Source organism: Symphalangus syndactylus, chromosome 13, assembly GCF_028878055.3.
Source record: "Symphalangus syndactylus isolate Jambi chromosome 13, NHGRI_mSymSyn1-v2.1_pri, whole genome shotgun sequence".
In the NCBI taxonomy this organism is placed as follows: domain Eukaryota; kingdom Metazoa; phylum Chordata; class Mammalia; order Primates; family Hylobatidae; genus Symphalangus; species Symphalangus syndactylus.
Genome location: NC_072435.2, coordinates 107,927,680 through 107,943,333, shown reverse-complemented (window position 1 = coordinate 107,943,333; position 15,654 = coordinate 107,927,680). Strand labels below are relative to the sequence as shown.

Sequence of the window (15,654 nt, the reverse complement as noted above, 5' to 3'; positions counted from 1 at the left end):
ATTCAGTATGTTCATTGTCTGCTTTATCAGTAAAAGTATAAAAGCTGATACTGGTGAGGTAAGATACTGGATAGGTTTTATTATCACAGGGAAGAGATATCATCCATACACTCTTGCCAAGGAGCCATGAATTACTTAAATTGGCTGCTGGATATTTGAGTTTGGGTATGAAAGCCTTAAGTTGAATTTTTTTGTCTGCTAATAGAATATCAGGTCTTACTGCTTGATAATATTTCCTTTAGTAATTTATTGTGTGTGTGTTAATGAGCTGTCCTGTCCTAAAAGCAAAAAATGAAGAGGTTCAAGGGAGCATGAATTGTTAACATCTGCTTTAAACAAATAAGCTAGGTTAAAATGTTTTTACAGAGCTTTACAGTATTACATGTCAGTTTCTTACATTATCTCAACAAAAATGGCAGAAGCTCTCTTAACTGACTTGCCAGATGGGATAGACCTCTCCATTCACTCAATAAAATGTCTAGGCTGCTGCCCTGCTGTAGCCTACTGAACCCACAGGGCTGGTCAGCTCTGCTCCCACCAGCGGAGTTGCAGCCTTGCCAAGAGGCAGGCTTGCTCCCAAACCAGTTTGTTAATTGTAACTGGTACTTATTATTGTGATTTTACCATTAAATCTTACATAACTGATGAAATAGGAATAAAAAAAAGCCAGGAAATAATTGCCATTAAGAAGTTGAATGTTTAGAAAAACTCCACGAAGTGAGTCTCTAAGAAACCGGTGTTCATCAGGTGTGAGATTGAGAGTCTGTTCCTCCCTCCCTTTCATTTCCCACCTTCCATGGGGCAGCCTTCCTGGACAACCCGACTAGCACGGAGGAGAATCTAAGCAGCAGGCCCCCTCGCATCTCTCAGCCCAGGGCTTGTACCTTTCCGTGGTCTACCATTTCTTCTAAACAGGCATGAGAGTGTGTGAAGAAGAGGCAAGGCTTTTAAATATGATTTATTTCCTTCACTAACTCAACCAGAGTCAACAGGAGAGGGAGAATGCCTGCAGTACCCAAGAAGTTCTCAGACATTATCGGCTCCAACTTACTTCTTCACACAGAACTAAAACTTCTTTCTTGATTCTCTCCTTTTAAAAAACTCCATTTGGTATCTCCCTTGGGGTAGTTTCTCAGTGAGGAGGATGGCATTAAGCTGATCTGTTTGCTTTCATTTTCCTGAACCTTTGGTTTTGCATCTAGGGAGAGGATGGTTTTCTTTTTTTCTCTTTTTCTTTTTCTTTTTTTTCTTTCTTTCTTTTTTTTTTTTTTTTTTTGAGATGGGGTCTCGCTCTGTTATCCAAGTTGGAGTGCAGTAGAGCAATCACGACTGCAGCCTTGACCTCCCAGCCTCAAGCAATCCTTCCACCGTAGCCTCCTGAGTAGCTGGGACCACAGGCACGCACTAACATGCCTGGATAATTACTTTATTTTATTTATTTATTTATTTATTTATTTATTTATTTATTTATTTGTGTAGAGACGGGTATGTCACTTTGTTGTGCAAGCTGGTCTTTAACTCCCAGGCTCAAGCCATCCTCCCACCACCTCAGCTTCCCAAAGTGCCAGCATTATAGGTGCGAGCCACGGTGCCTGGCCTGTTTTTCTTATAATAGTTTTTAGACTTATGTAATTTTTTTTTTTTTGAGACAGAGCTTCGCTCTTGTCGCCTAAGCTACAGTGTAATGGCGTGATCTTGGCTCACTGCAACCTCTGCCTCCCAGGCTCAAGCAATTCTCCTGCCTCAGCCTCCGTAGTAGCTGGGATTACAAGTGCCCACCACCATGCCCTGCTAATTTTTGTATTTTTAGTAGAGATGGGGTTTCGCCATGTTGGCCAGGCTGGTCTTGAACTTCTGACCTCAGGTGATCTGCCCGCCTCGGCCTCCCAAAGTGTTGGGATTACAGGCATGAGCCACCGTGCCCGGCCGCAGTGTAACTTTTAATATTGAAACATTCCACATTTGACTGAAGTTGAGAGAATACTATAATAAGCCCTGTGCACTCATCACTCAGCTTCAACAAGTATCCACTCCTGGCCAATCTTGTTTTGTTTGTCCTTTTCACTTCTGCCCCTCGACAGAGCCATACCCAGAAGGCTTTGGGCCTTAATCTAAAGATTGATGAATAAATGTAATCTATAAGTTTTAAATTAAAATGTTTAAGGTGTGAAATTAATGTTTTAAAAATGGTTACCCACTTTAACGAATTTTTTTACTGAGGAACCAATAGGTACAGGTCCCAGTTGTCTCAGGTTAGTAGACTGAATTTTTAAGCTAACAGCATTTTTAGTACTAATTTGATGGTGTGACATTGCATTTCCTCCAGCTAACATGGCATGCTTCAGGTGGAAAGACTCCACTTAAACATAGTGAGCAGAATGATTATGAAAATAAACACTGAAAGTTTTATCCATAAGCTCTGTTTTAAGGCAAATTCTTTGGAATATGAGTTACTAAACCAATTACTATCATATAGAGAGATACTGTTTTAAATTGAGGAAGACAGAGCTAAGGGGAAACATATTGCTGTTTTAAAATAGAAAAGATATTAAACTTTTGTGCTGTGTCCCTCCAGAGACTAAAATTAGGATCTCTGAATGGAAAATCTACAGAGGCAGATTTTAGTTTAATGTATATCATTAGTATATTAACACAATTTCATTTGCCATTTATGGAATACTGGCTTTGCATCAGAGAGCAGTATAGATGTATTTACCTCTGTTATCTCATCTGGCCATCACTGTAACCCTTGAGGTACATATTATTATCCTCATCTTACAGATGAAGAAACTGACATTCAAAGAGGTTCAGGGTCACTTACTGAGCTCATAAGAGCTCATGCCTCTCTTACTATGCAATTACTAATAAAAGTGTTGTACTGTATTCTTAGTCATTTCAAATTAGAATTAGGATTAGTCATTTCAAATTAGAATTAGGAATGACTTGACTCAGTACAAGCTTTTCAAAAAAAAGAAAGAAAAGCATTTGGCGGGCTAAACCACATTCCCCTGCTGATAACTGTCTGACCTTATCTTGGTCTCTGGTCCACATGCATTTTGGATGTTTGATTTGGGGGTTCAAGCCATCTTCCCTGAAAGTCACATTGAAGCTCTTATTTTAGAAGTGAGAAGTAATCTTTCACTCAACCTCCTAATGGCTTTTTCATTAGAAAAAGCATGTTTATAATTTCAATAGAAAAAACATATATATAATTTACCTGTGAAAAAACGATTTCAGATGCTGACTTGGGACGCTGTCTCACGGCAGACGGTCTTTACCTGTATACTACTAACTCAGTTGGAAGAGGAGTAAGCAAATTGGGGTCTGGATTACATGGTACTCTCAGGTCAGTTGCATGGAACTTCCTGAATGATTGGGCTAGAACATTTTCCTCCTTATATAAATCTCTGAAGAAGACACTGGGGGTAGATTCCGACTGCCCATAGACTAGTAACTAAATAACAAGTCTGAACTAATTCAAATAATTCCAATCTTCTCTTATTGCCACCTTTCCCCATCTTGTTCTGTTAATGCATTTTAGCCTTGTTTTGGCCCAGAAGAGTTTGGTAGCCCAAGATCATTTTTTCCAGCCAGAAAGTCCTCTGTGATCAGTATTTTTGTAACAATATCAGTGACTTCTCCATGTTGATAAGTGGACATTTTTCTACTTAGTCTCTTTGAACTTGGGTTTGACATTGCATTAGCAAGTGATTTTCAGTTGGGATATAGATCTATAAACTGCTGCCAAAAGAAACTACAGTTTGAGAGCCTTGTATACATTTAGATCTTTTCCCCCAACTTTTTCTCCCTTCTAAGTTACTGTGGAAAGTCAATATTTGCTATAGTTTGGCAGTCCTGAAGTTAATGTAATACATTTACTTTCCTTCAGGTGTTTTACATACTTACTCATTTTTTAAAATTAGGTCAAAAATGTTGTTTGTGTCTGTTGTAGCTTGTGTGGGGTTTCTGACATAGCCAGGTGATTCAGCCTGTGCTCCGTTTCCTTCCACAGAGGTTTTGTGTACTGCCGGAACGAGGAGTTGGAACCAGGATGGGTGGCTTTTGGCAGCGGCAGTCTTCTCCACCGGCCTGTCTCTTTCGATAATAAACCTCACTCCCTTTTCCAGGTCATTGACCAGAACACTCTTCAGGTAAACAGAAAACCAAGGCATTTTAAAAACATATTTTAGAGGCAATAAAGAAAGTTCCTGGTATCATCAGAAGTAATAATAATACAGTTGATATATTTTCCTCCCAGAGTGGCATCCTTTTAATTGTTACAGTTTGGACATTCTGTTTTTTATTTAATGTCTTAGACTTTTCCCATATGAACTGAGTGAATGTGTTCTCTAAGTTTCTGCAGCCTACAACAAACTTTTTTTTATAATTAAGAAAAAATTCTAGACAGTCAAAGATGGTATAAATACTAGCTGGTTTTTTTTTTTTTCTTTTTTTGAACCAGATCTATTTTGGGAAGTTATCATTTCCTTATTCAATTTGTTCTAAACAGCCTCTCTGTGGGAAAGGGAGCTTTGAAATGAGTGTGGAGTAAAATCATTGTGTGCTAGGGATTGAGAGCTTGGCTTTAGTGCTCTCTTAAGCACTCTGCCATGGCACTTGCTATATTACACTGCAGTTACCTGCTTTTCTGTCTGACTTCACTGACCATGCACACCTTTAGGTATGGACCCTGTCCTACTCATCTGTGTATCCTTAGAACGTAACACACTGCCAGACATTTGACTGATAATAACAACAATGATGGTAACTACCATTCCTCAGTATCTCCTATGTGCTAGGCCCTAGCCTAGGCAATTAACATATACTTCCTCTTCCTACCTGTGAGGCATTACTATGTAGGTTTATCTTACAGATAAGGAAACTGAGGCTAGGCACCTAGTAAGCATTCAGTAAGTGTTTATTGTTGAGTGTAAGAATACAGCTCAGAGAGGTTAAGTAACTTGCCTAAGGCCATACAGCCAATATTAGCAGCACCAGAACTTGAACCTTTGGTTCTCTGCCCAAGAGTTTGAACTCTTTACACTGCAACTTTCTGCCTTTCAAACAAAGTTGGATTAAATGATTAGAGTTGGCATCTGTGGAGTGAGTGCTCTGAGAGTAGTCACATCTAGAAATTAAGTATAATGTTACATTTCTTCTTGTTTGTCACTCAACTGCCCGTCCTGGAGAACAGGGACTGAGTCTTGTTCACCACTGTCATCTCCAGAGCACATAGTAGGTGCTCAATAATTGTTGGATGAATAAAATGAACAAATTAACAAATAGATGCCCAATTAACCTAATTTCTTGTCACAAGTGCAGACAGATGAGAATGTCTCATACTCATTTGAAATAGAAGTTATAAGACTGGTAGTTAAACAGATGTTAAATCTCAAAACATGATTTACATTTGAAGTAATGCTGGGTTCCTCAGTGTTGTTGCAGAAACTTTGACACTGTCCAAGTAAACAGGGCTGTAGGTCACAAACTAGATATGTGCATTGCAATGGAGCACTTTGGGGATAGCACAGGCCAATTAGTAGCTGTCAGCTTTCTAGTCTTCCTGGCACTGTAGGTTCAAAGTATAGTTACATCAACTAAATGAGTTTTTACTTTTGAGCTAGACAAAACAGGTCTAGAAAAAAGTTCATGTGAAATCACTTAAGGGGTCAGAGATAGGCTTGGGAAAACTAGTGCCCCCTCCCAAAGTAATGGGGAATTGAACATTGTTCTTACTGTTCTCTGAAGGCATCTGACTTTCTCTAATTATTTTTATTTTGAGTTTCTCAGCTCTTCTATTTCTGGATTTTTTTTTTAAACCTAGCCAGCAGGTTTTTGTGGTTCTAATGTTCAGTCATTTTAAGTGTTTATCTTTGGCAGTAAAAATTAGTATGTAGCTACACATTTAATGTGAAATGATGCAAAGCTTATTCATTATGCTGAAACAGAAGGATGTTTAGTATTAGAAACACATGCCTTCATGTTTAATATACAGAATTGGTGTTTGTCTTTTCTTCCTGATGGACTTGGTGAATTTCAGTAAGCCCTCATGTGCTAAGTTAGGATCTGTCATGGGCCTTTATATTTTTTACTTTGTTTCTCCTTCTCCCTCTTCTCAGCTTTTCCTCTTGGCTTTCTTTTGCTGTCTCTTTTTTCCTTCTTTTCATATTCATTAAATAACTTTGAGTTAGGCTTTCCATTAGGTACTGGAGATATAGAGGTGAATAAGACACAGTTCTTGTCCTTTAAATAAAATTATCATAAATTCATTTACTAAAGAAATTTCAGAAAGTGCTGCTTCTCTAAAACTTTGTTTTTAATAAGTGTTAGATATAACACATATGCATAACAGATTCAAAGTGTTTAGTAAATACTTTTTCCTATTAAAAAGTAATTTGAATTAATCCCAAGAACCTTTTCATCTGTTGCATGGCTGTTCATATTTATTCTATTGCCCATTATATGAACTTTTATATTTTTGCCATGTAATTTGTGTATATTATTATTAGAGATAAATATCCATTTTGTTTTGACCAGAAAGCCTAGTGAATTATCATCTTGGACATAATGGCATTAATGATGAGCTGATAGGATTAATCAGAATTTATATATGGCTCTAATGGAGATTTCCTCCCTTTCATGCCCAGGTGTGCCAGGTGGTGCCAATGCCAGCCAATCACCTCCCCATTGGCAGCACCATGAGCACTGTGCACCTGTCTTCAGATGGCACTTACTTTTATTGGATCTGGTCTCCTGCCAGCCTGAATGAGAAAACACCGAAGGGACATTCTGTCTTCATGGACATTTTTGAACTTGTGGTAAGTTTGAACTTTCTCGCTTGTGTCTTTGCAGAAACATTTCTGTTTGCTTTCCTTTTATATTGGTGTGCAGAGGGCCTAAGAACCTTGCAGCATGTATAGTGTGTTCAGTGTTTCCTTAAAATTGATTTTTCTCTTAGATGTCTTTGAAGGTTTCTTTGTTTGGAGTCATATGACAATAAGTAGAGCCAAGCTTTCTGAAGGTTAATCTGATGACTGGAGATAACATTATTTAATGTGTAGACAGCAGGGTATTTAAGTAGAAATGCTCACGGGCTGTTGGAAATGTGGGGCAACATTACAGTAGCAAGAATGGGTCTACAGATAGAAATTGGGAGTCTCTGAGAGAGATAACAACATTATGACACATCATTTACCTTTTAGATATTAGTCAAATGCTCACTGAGAGCCAAGTGTGTTCTGTCTAGGTGGTGGGAGTACAGAGATGGGCAGGGTGGGAAGGGTTCTTGCCCAAATGTGATGTGTATTCAGGCCCCAGAGTTGGGTGGGTTGATGGTGGTGGAGAGACATAAAGATTAACCATAAACAAGTGAGCAAATAAGTGCACAAGATAATCGTAGTTAGTGAAGGAAAAGTAGTCATGTACCAGATGAAGAGGCTGGGGAGTAGGTGAGGGAAGAACATTCCAGCAAGAGGATACCACAAGTGCGAAGTGTCTGTGGCAGGAGGCAGCATGTTTTAGGGAGAAAAAGTGGGCCAGAGTGGCTGGAATGCAGAGAGAGGAGGAGAGCTTGGGGTAAGAAGCAGCTGGGAGCCACGGCGCTTTAGATCCACACCATCCTGCACAGTGGCCGCTAGCCATACGTTGCTATTTAAATTTCACTTGAAATTTAATAAAATTAAAACTGGAGTTGCATAGCTCTATTAGCCACAGTTCAAGTGCTCAGTAGCCATATGGCTAGTGGCCTCTTCGTTGAACAGCAAAGATATAGAACATTTCCATCATGAAGAATGTTCTGTTGGACAGAGCCAGTCTAGGTAGTATTTGTAGAGACTTATAAAAGAACAAATTGCCCCAAGCCAGGTCTGTGACAAAACCTTTTTTCGTGAGGTAATTTACAGTCTCCTTCTGGGAAGAAATTAGCATTCCTGTAAAAAAAAACACCGAAGCAATTTTCTAATAAATTTTAACAGGCTTAAAACATGTTCTGGGAAACCAGTCATCCAACCCAGCAGCAGACTATCAGTCAGGAGTCTCGTAACCTTTAACTGTGCATGTTATTTTGCTATTGAATCTCACAGTGTCCTCTAACCATTATCTTATAAAATGTCCCTGCCAGAGTGAATCTTTGAATTGGTCTGCTAGAGATTGAACATGTGTTCATAATTGTCAGAAAAGCTTTTTTTTTTTTTTTTTAAATTGGTTTTTAAAGAGACTTACCACCTGTTTAAGGAATTTTCATTTAGGTCTTGGCTGAGCACAGTGGCTCATGCCTGTAATCCCAGTGCTTGGAAGGCTGAGATGGGAGGATCTCTTGAGCCCAGGAGTTTTAAAAAGGGAGCCGGAACTTAAAGTGGCAGTGTTTGTCTGAGATGAAAGTGCTCCTGCTGTGTCAGAGACCAGCCTGGGCAATATAGTGAGACCCCATCTCTGCAAAAAAATAGAAAAATTAGCTGGGTGTTGTGGCATGTGCCTGTAACTAAGGAGGCTGAGCAGTAGGATCACTTCAGCCTGGGAGGTCGACCAGCAGGTTGATCGGGGTGGCAGTGAGTCCTGATTGTACCATTGTACTCCAGCCTGAGTGACAGAGACAGACCCTGTCTCAAAAAAAAAAAAAAAAAAAATTTAGGTCTTTAGCCTAAGAATAATGGGAACATTGACGAATTCCCTGATTCTCTGATATGCTTTTGTTAAATTAAAAGAAAAAAATTGTATCAAAAAAATCCACACACTTTTTTTTTTTTGGATACAGGCTCATAATGAAAAACAGGAGACCCTTGCCCCACTCCTCCAATCCCAGCATGCTCTTCAGGCAATCACATTCTTCTGGTGGTGACCTTCATATCCCTAAGTAAAACGCTTATATTGCTGTTTCTTGATTTATGAACGCCAGATATAAACAAAGTTGATTTTTCTTTCTTTTTTGCTGTGATAGATGAGGGTTTGTCTCAATTCTCCCTCTTTTCTTTTTTTCCTTCCTTTTTTTTTTTTTTTTTGAGAGAGAGAAAGAGAGGGTCTCGCTCTATTACCCAGGCTGGAATACAGTGGCACAGTCATGGCTCACTGTGGCCTCAACCTCCTGGGCTCAGGTGATCCTCCCACTTCAGCCTCCCAAGTAGCTGGGACTTAGGCGTGCATGACCACACCCAGCTGATTTTTGTGTTTTTTTGCAGAGACAGGGTTTCACCATGTTGCTTGGGCTGGCTTCAAACTCCTGAGCTCAAGTGATCAGCATGCCTCGGCCTCCCAAAGTGCTAGGATAACAGGCCTGAGCCACCACACCTGGCCTCCCTCTTTCTTTTCTGATTCCACCTAGCATATTGATTTCGTTTGTTTTAGTTTTTCTTTTAGTTATCTTTGTAATTTACAGTTAAACCTTTATTTCTTCTTTATGAACTCTAGGCAGTATCTCTTACCCCCCTACTTTAGAAGATAAGATGGAGAGTGTAGTGTCCTTTCTCATACTTCCGTGTGGAGAAAGCGAAGTATACGTTTAGGGGAAACCCAGAGGAAGAGAGATGACTCACCCCACCAGCCTTAGAGCATCTTAGCAACTGGGACATCAGATGTGGTGCAGAGCCATTGTGAGACAAGGTGGTAGACTGTGAGTTTACATAAGGGCCTACAGACCCCCTTCCTGTTCACACATTTGCATTCAGATGCTGGCTGTCCAGGCCCAAGACTTAGTTATTTTCTGAAGAAACTGAATGACCCTGGAAAAAAGACCTCTCATACTGATGTTGGGGTCATCTAGGGAAAAGACTTGCCTCCCTGGTGAATCACGCACAAATGATGTCTTCCAGCAAGCAAGACTCAACCCTGTCCACAGAATTCCTGATTAGTGCTGAACTGTTAAAAAAAGAGCAGACAAAATAAAAATCCAAACAAACAAAATTCCAAACTTTGGAGAGATATGTGCATGGAGGGGAGGCAAATGGGTTAAAAAAAATAGTGCTAATGATTGAAGCCAGGGGTTCAGCACATAGGAAGCTCATTGTTCTATTCTTTTTTCTTTTGTGTATGTTGAAAATTTTCCCTAATAAAAAGTTCTAAAATTAAACAAAAAGAGCAGACTACCAAGGATCACTAGAAAAGTGAGGAAAGCTTCTAATATGAAGATTAAAAACGAGAAAAAGTTAAAAAACAGCTAACTGGCCTCCCACTGCCCAAGACGCTGAAAGGAAAGAAGGCCAAGGGGAAGAAGGTGGCTCCGGCCCCTGCTGTTGTGAAGAAGCGGGAGGCCAAGAAAGTGGTGAATTCCCTGTTTGAGAAAAGGCCTAAGAATTTTGGTATTGGACAGGACATCCAGCCCAAAAGAGACCTCACCTACTTTGTGAAATGGCCTGCTATGTCAGGTTGCAGCGGCAGAGAGCCATCCTCTATAAGCAGCTGAAAGTGCCTCCTGCATTAACCAGTTCACCCAGGCCCTGAACCGCCAAACGGTTACTCAACTGTGTAAGGTGGCTCACAAGTACAGACCAGAGACAAAGCAAGAGAAGAAGCAGAGGCTGTTGGCCCAGGCTGAGAAGAAAGCTGCTGGCAAAGGGGACGTCCCCACTAAGAGACCAGCTGCCCTTCGAGCAGGAGTTAACACCATCACCACCTTGGTGAAGAAAAAGAAAGCTCAGCTGGTGGTGATTGCACACGATGTGGATTCCATTGAGCTGGTTGTCTTCTTGCCTGCCCTGTGTTGTAAAATGGGGGTCCCTTACTGCATTATCAAGGGGAAGGCAAGACTGGGCCGTCTAGTCCACGGAAGACCTGCACCACTGTCGCCTTCACACAGGTGAACTTGGAAGACAAAGGCGCTTTGGCTAAGCTGGTGGAAGCTATCAGGACCAATGACAATGACAGATACGATGAGATGTGCTGTCACTGGGGAGGCAATATCTTGGGTCCAAAGTCTGTGGCTTGCATTGCCAAGCTCGAAAAGGCAAAGGCTAAAGAACTTGCCACTAAACTGGGTTAAATGTATATTGTTGAGTTTTCTGTACATAAAAATAATGAAAATAATACAAATTTTCCTTAAAAAAAAAACAGCTAGCTGAAGAAATAGAGTAAAACTTCACATAAGCACTAACTGCTCTGTGAGATATGTGAAGATATTGCATTCATATTGTAAAACTGGACAGGATGCCTCAAAAAGGAATTATCAGGGAAAGAGAAAATTAAAACTATGATTATCCAAATTTGAAAATTAGTAAAAGAGTTAAGAAATATTTCAGAAAGGACGAGTAGATAAAGAACAGTAAATATGAGAGAAAAGATAAAAGATGTGGTGGAGCCATCCATCTAAAATCTTGCTAATAGGAGTTCCAGAAAGAGAACAGAAAATAAAGAGGATGACATGATTAAGAAATAATACAGGCGGGGGTCTGGGTGCAGTGGCTCACACCTATAATCCCAACACTTTGGGAGGCTGAGGTGGGCAGATCATGAGGTCAGGAGTTCGAGACCAGCCTGGCCAACGTGAAACCCTGTCCCTACTAAAAATACATAAATTAGCTGAGCATGGTGGTGGGCACCTGTAAAGCCCAGCTACTAGGGAGGCTGAGGCAGGAGAATCGTTTGAACCTGGGAGGTTCCACCAAGGCGGAGCTGAGATCACGCCACTGCACTCCAGCCCGGGCAACAGGGCGAGACTCCATCTCAAAAAAAAGAAGTATGGCTGGGCGCGGTGGCTCACGCCTGTAATCCCAGCACTTTGGGAGGCCGAGGTGGGTGGATCACAGGTCAGGAGTTCGAGACCAGCCTGGCCAAGATGGTGAAACCCCGTCTCTACTAAAAATAAAAAAAATTAGCCGGGTGTGGTGGCAGGCGCCTGTAGTCCCAGCTACTCGGGAGGCTGAGGCAGGAGAATTCCTTGAACCTGGGAGGCGGAGGTTGCAATGAGCCGAGATCGTGCCACTGCACTCTAGCCTGGGTGACAGAGCAAGACTCCATCTCAAAAAAAAAAAAAAAAAAAAAAATGAAGTAGTACAGCCTGGGTGCAGTAGTTCATGCCTATAATGCTAGTAGGACCAAGAAGTTAAAGACCAGCCTGAGCAACATAGTGGGATGCCACCTCTACAAAATTTTTTTTTAGATTATGCAGGCATGATGGCACACTCCTGTAGTCTTAGGTACTCAGGAGGCTGAGGCAGGAGGATTGCTTGAGCCCTGGAGGTCAAGACTGCAGTGAGCTATGATTGCACCACTGCATTCCAGCCTGAGTGACAGAGTGAGAACCTGTCTCAGAACGAAAAAAGAAACAATACAGGAAAGACTTCAGACTGAAGGACGTTGGTATCTGGATTAAAAGGTATCTGACATAGTGAATGCAAAATGCCCACACCATCATGAAATTTCAGGTTACCAAGGATAAAAGAGGATTCTAGAGCTTCCAGAAATGTAAAAAAATAATATACAAATGTTGAGCAATTCGAAAAGCACCAGGCTATCCAATAGCATTCCTGGATGCGAAAATGGAGCAGTACTTTCAGAATTCTGAGGGAAATTGTTTTTGTTTCTTTCTTTTTCTTTCTTTTTTTTTTTTTTGAGATGGAATCTTCCTCTGTCAACCAGGCTGGAGTGCAGTGGCATGATCTCGGCTCACTGCAACCTCCGCCTCTTAGGCTGAAGCGATTCTCCTGCTTCAGCTTCCCTAGCAGCTGGGACTACAGGCCATCATGCCCAGCTAATTTTTGTATTTTTAGCAGAGATGGAGTTTCACCTTGTTGGCCAGCCTGGTCTCAAACTCCTGACCTCAAGTGATCCACCCCCTTGGCCTCCCAAAGTGCTGGACTTACAGGCGTGAGCCACTGTGCCTGGCCTTGGGTCTTCCTTTTTAATAGTTCAGCTTCCCCTGCCTCCTGCCAGAAATTGTTTTTCAACCTAGAAGTACATATTCAACCAAAGTGTCAATCAACTGTGAAGACAACATAAAGGTATATTTAGACGTATAGTTATATAATCAAAAGCTGATACCTGCCTTGGAGGAAATAGAACAATTAAAAAACAGTCCCTGCCTGTGGCTTGAAATAAAAAGTTGGGGAGGAAGGAACCTGCTCTAGATTAAAAGAAAAACTTCTGAATAATTTTCAGAGTCTGAATAAAACAAACCAATTTAAAAAAATCTTTTTGGAGATAATTTGAATATGAAAGTATTAGGAATATTAGATGAAACCAAGGGGCTTAGTCTTAGTTTACTTTGTTTGTTTGTTTGTTTTTTGAGACAGAGTCTCTCTGTCACCCAGCCAGCAGTGCAGTGGCTAGATCTCGGCTCACTGCAGCCTCAGACTCCTGGGCTCAAGTGAACCTCCCACCTCAGCTTCCCAAGTAGCTGGGACTACAGGCACGTGCCACTATGCCTGGCTAATTTTGGTATTTTTTGTAGAGACGGGGGTGGGAGGTTTCTCCATGTTGTCCAGGCTGGTCTTGAACTCTGGGCTCATTGGATCCTCCTGCCTCAGTCTCCCAAAGTGTTGGGATTACAGATGTGAGGTCCCACATCTGAACAATCTAATTTTTAAGTATGATGGTGAAATATATAAGAATATGTCTGTATTTTTAAAGATGCTTAGTGAAGTATTCAGAATATTCAGAAATGGAATTGTATGATGTCTGGGATTCACCTTAAAATAGGTGAGCAAAAAATAGGAGGATAGGTTAAACAGGTGTGGCAATAGTTGAATCTGAATCATAGGTACATGGAGGTTCATTGTACTATTCTCTTTTTTGCATATGTTTGAAATTTTTCATCATTGAGAAACTTCTTAAGTGTCACTCAGCCACTAATTTAGCAAATTTCCTAAAACACTAACTTGGGAAGCTAAACATAGATATCTGGCTTGCTGCCTATGGTGCTTTCACAGAATGGAACACTGTGTAGCCATTAAAAGTATACGGCAGCCGGGCATGGTAGCTCATGCCTGTAACCCCAGCACTATGGTTTTTTTTTTTTTTTTTTTTGAGATGGAGTCTCACTCTGTCACCCAGGCTGGAGTGCAGTGGTGTGATCTCGGCTGACTGCAACCTCCACCTCCCAGGTTCAAGTGATTCTCCTGCCTCAGCCTCCTGAGTAGCTGGGATTACAGGCGCCCGCCACCACACTGGCTAATTTTTGTATTTTTAGGAGAGACAGAGTTTTACCATGTTGGCCAGGCTGGTCTTGAACTCCTGACCTCAGGTGATCCACCCAGCTTGACCTCCCAAAGTGCTGGGATTACAGGAGTAACCCACCATGCCTGGCCAATCCAAGCACTTTGGGAGGCTTGAGGCAGGAGGATCACTTGAGTCTGGAATGTTGAGACCAGCCTGGGCAACATGCAACATAGTGAGACCCCATCTCTACAAAAAAAAAAAAAAAAAATTAATATAATTTTTTAAAAATTAAAAAAAGTGCGAGGCAGATCTACCTAGAATGAAGCAGATTAATTTCCATGAGATACAGTTTAGTACAGAAAGCTAGGCTCAGAACACTGTGTGTATTCACTACCTGCTATGTAATAAAAGGGGCTAGGGGACAGAATTTTTCTGCAATTTTCTTTCTTCTGTGTTAACAACTTTTCCTCTCTCAGTGGATTGTCCACCACAGCATACAGATACGTTAGAATATATCCCATCTTGAAAAAACAAAACCAACTCTCCTGATTCGTGCCCACCTCAAGGCACTCTATTTTTTTGGCTCCCCATTACAGTGAAACTCTTGAAAGCATTTATTTTCCTTGTCTTTGCCTCCTCTCCTTCCATTTTCTCTTGAACCCATTGCTCTTGATGTATCCTCATCATGCCACCAAACAGTTCTTCTGAAGTTCACCAGTGGCTCCCACATTGCTGAATTCAGTGGTCTACTATTATTTGACATGGTTGATCACTTTGGCTATGAACACCCCATGATACTTCTACTTGCTGATTGTTCCTTCTGAGTCTTATCTGTAGGACCTCTTCTCTGCTCTGTCTGCTTCTGTCAACTGTCTTAACTTCTTAGTTGATCTCCTCTTGTTTTGTGGCCTCAAACACCTGTATATGTTGATGATGCTCAAATTTTCTTCTCAGCCAAAACCTGTTACCAAAACTCTAGGTGCATATTGATGTGGCTGTTTGCTTGTATGTGCACAGAATATTAGACTTCTCCAGTTGGAAATCTGATGGTCACCTCAAGCTAAATATGCCCCTAGCTAAACTCCTGAGGTTAGCTCAGAATTTGCTCCTTCCAAAATCTTTACCATTTCAGATAATGGCATCTGTGTCTTTCCAGTGCTGGCCAGAGACCTTTGGTGTCACTCTGGACTCTGCCTTCTCCCCCTACCCCTGCCAAATTCCATATCTAGTCAGCAAATACTGTCTGCTCTATCTTCAAAATGTATCCCATCCCATTACTTTATAGAGGTGCTGAATAATTGGGCCCCCACTGCACCTATACCCTCTGTACTGCCATCCACTGCACCTACCACCTGTTGCACCTATACCCTCTGCACCTATATCCACTGAACTTAAACACCTTCTGCACTTACCACTTGCTCCATTTACACCCTCTGCACCTACATCCACTGCACCTACACCCTCTGCACCTACACCTTCTGCACTTACCACTTGCCGCACTTACACCTTCTGCACTTACATCCACTGCATCTACACCCTCTGCACCTACATGCACTGCACCTACACCCTCTG

The 15,654-nt window shown here is 41.2% G+C and overlaps 1 protein-coding gene and 1 pseudogene across 12 annotated transcripts in view; both read left to right on the top strand.

Annotated features, from left to right (window-relative positions):
* The window catches only part of HECTD4 (HECT domain E3 ubiquitin protein ligase 4), a 234,325-nt gene that overhangs the window by 78,347 nt on the left and 140,324 nt on the right, over positions 1 to 15,654 (top strand). For all 12 annotated transcript variants that reach the window (XM_055237553.2, XM_063614390.1, XM_063614388.1 and 9 more), the window contains exons 5-7: positions 3,238 to 3,346; positions 4,013 to 4,151; positions 6,648 to 6,818. In XM_055237553.2, coding sequence (XP_055093528.1) covers positions 3,238 to 3,346; positions 4,013 to 4,151; positions 6,648 to 6,818 — 419 coding nt within the window. The remainder of the gene's footprint in view (positions 1 to 3,237; positions 3,347 to 4,012; positions 4,152 to 6,647; positions 6,819 to 15,654) is intronic.
* LOC129460032 (large ribosomal subunit protein eL8-like) lies at positions 10,264 to 14,402 on the top strand (annotated as a pseudogene).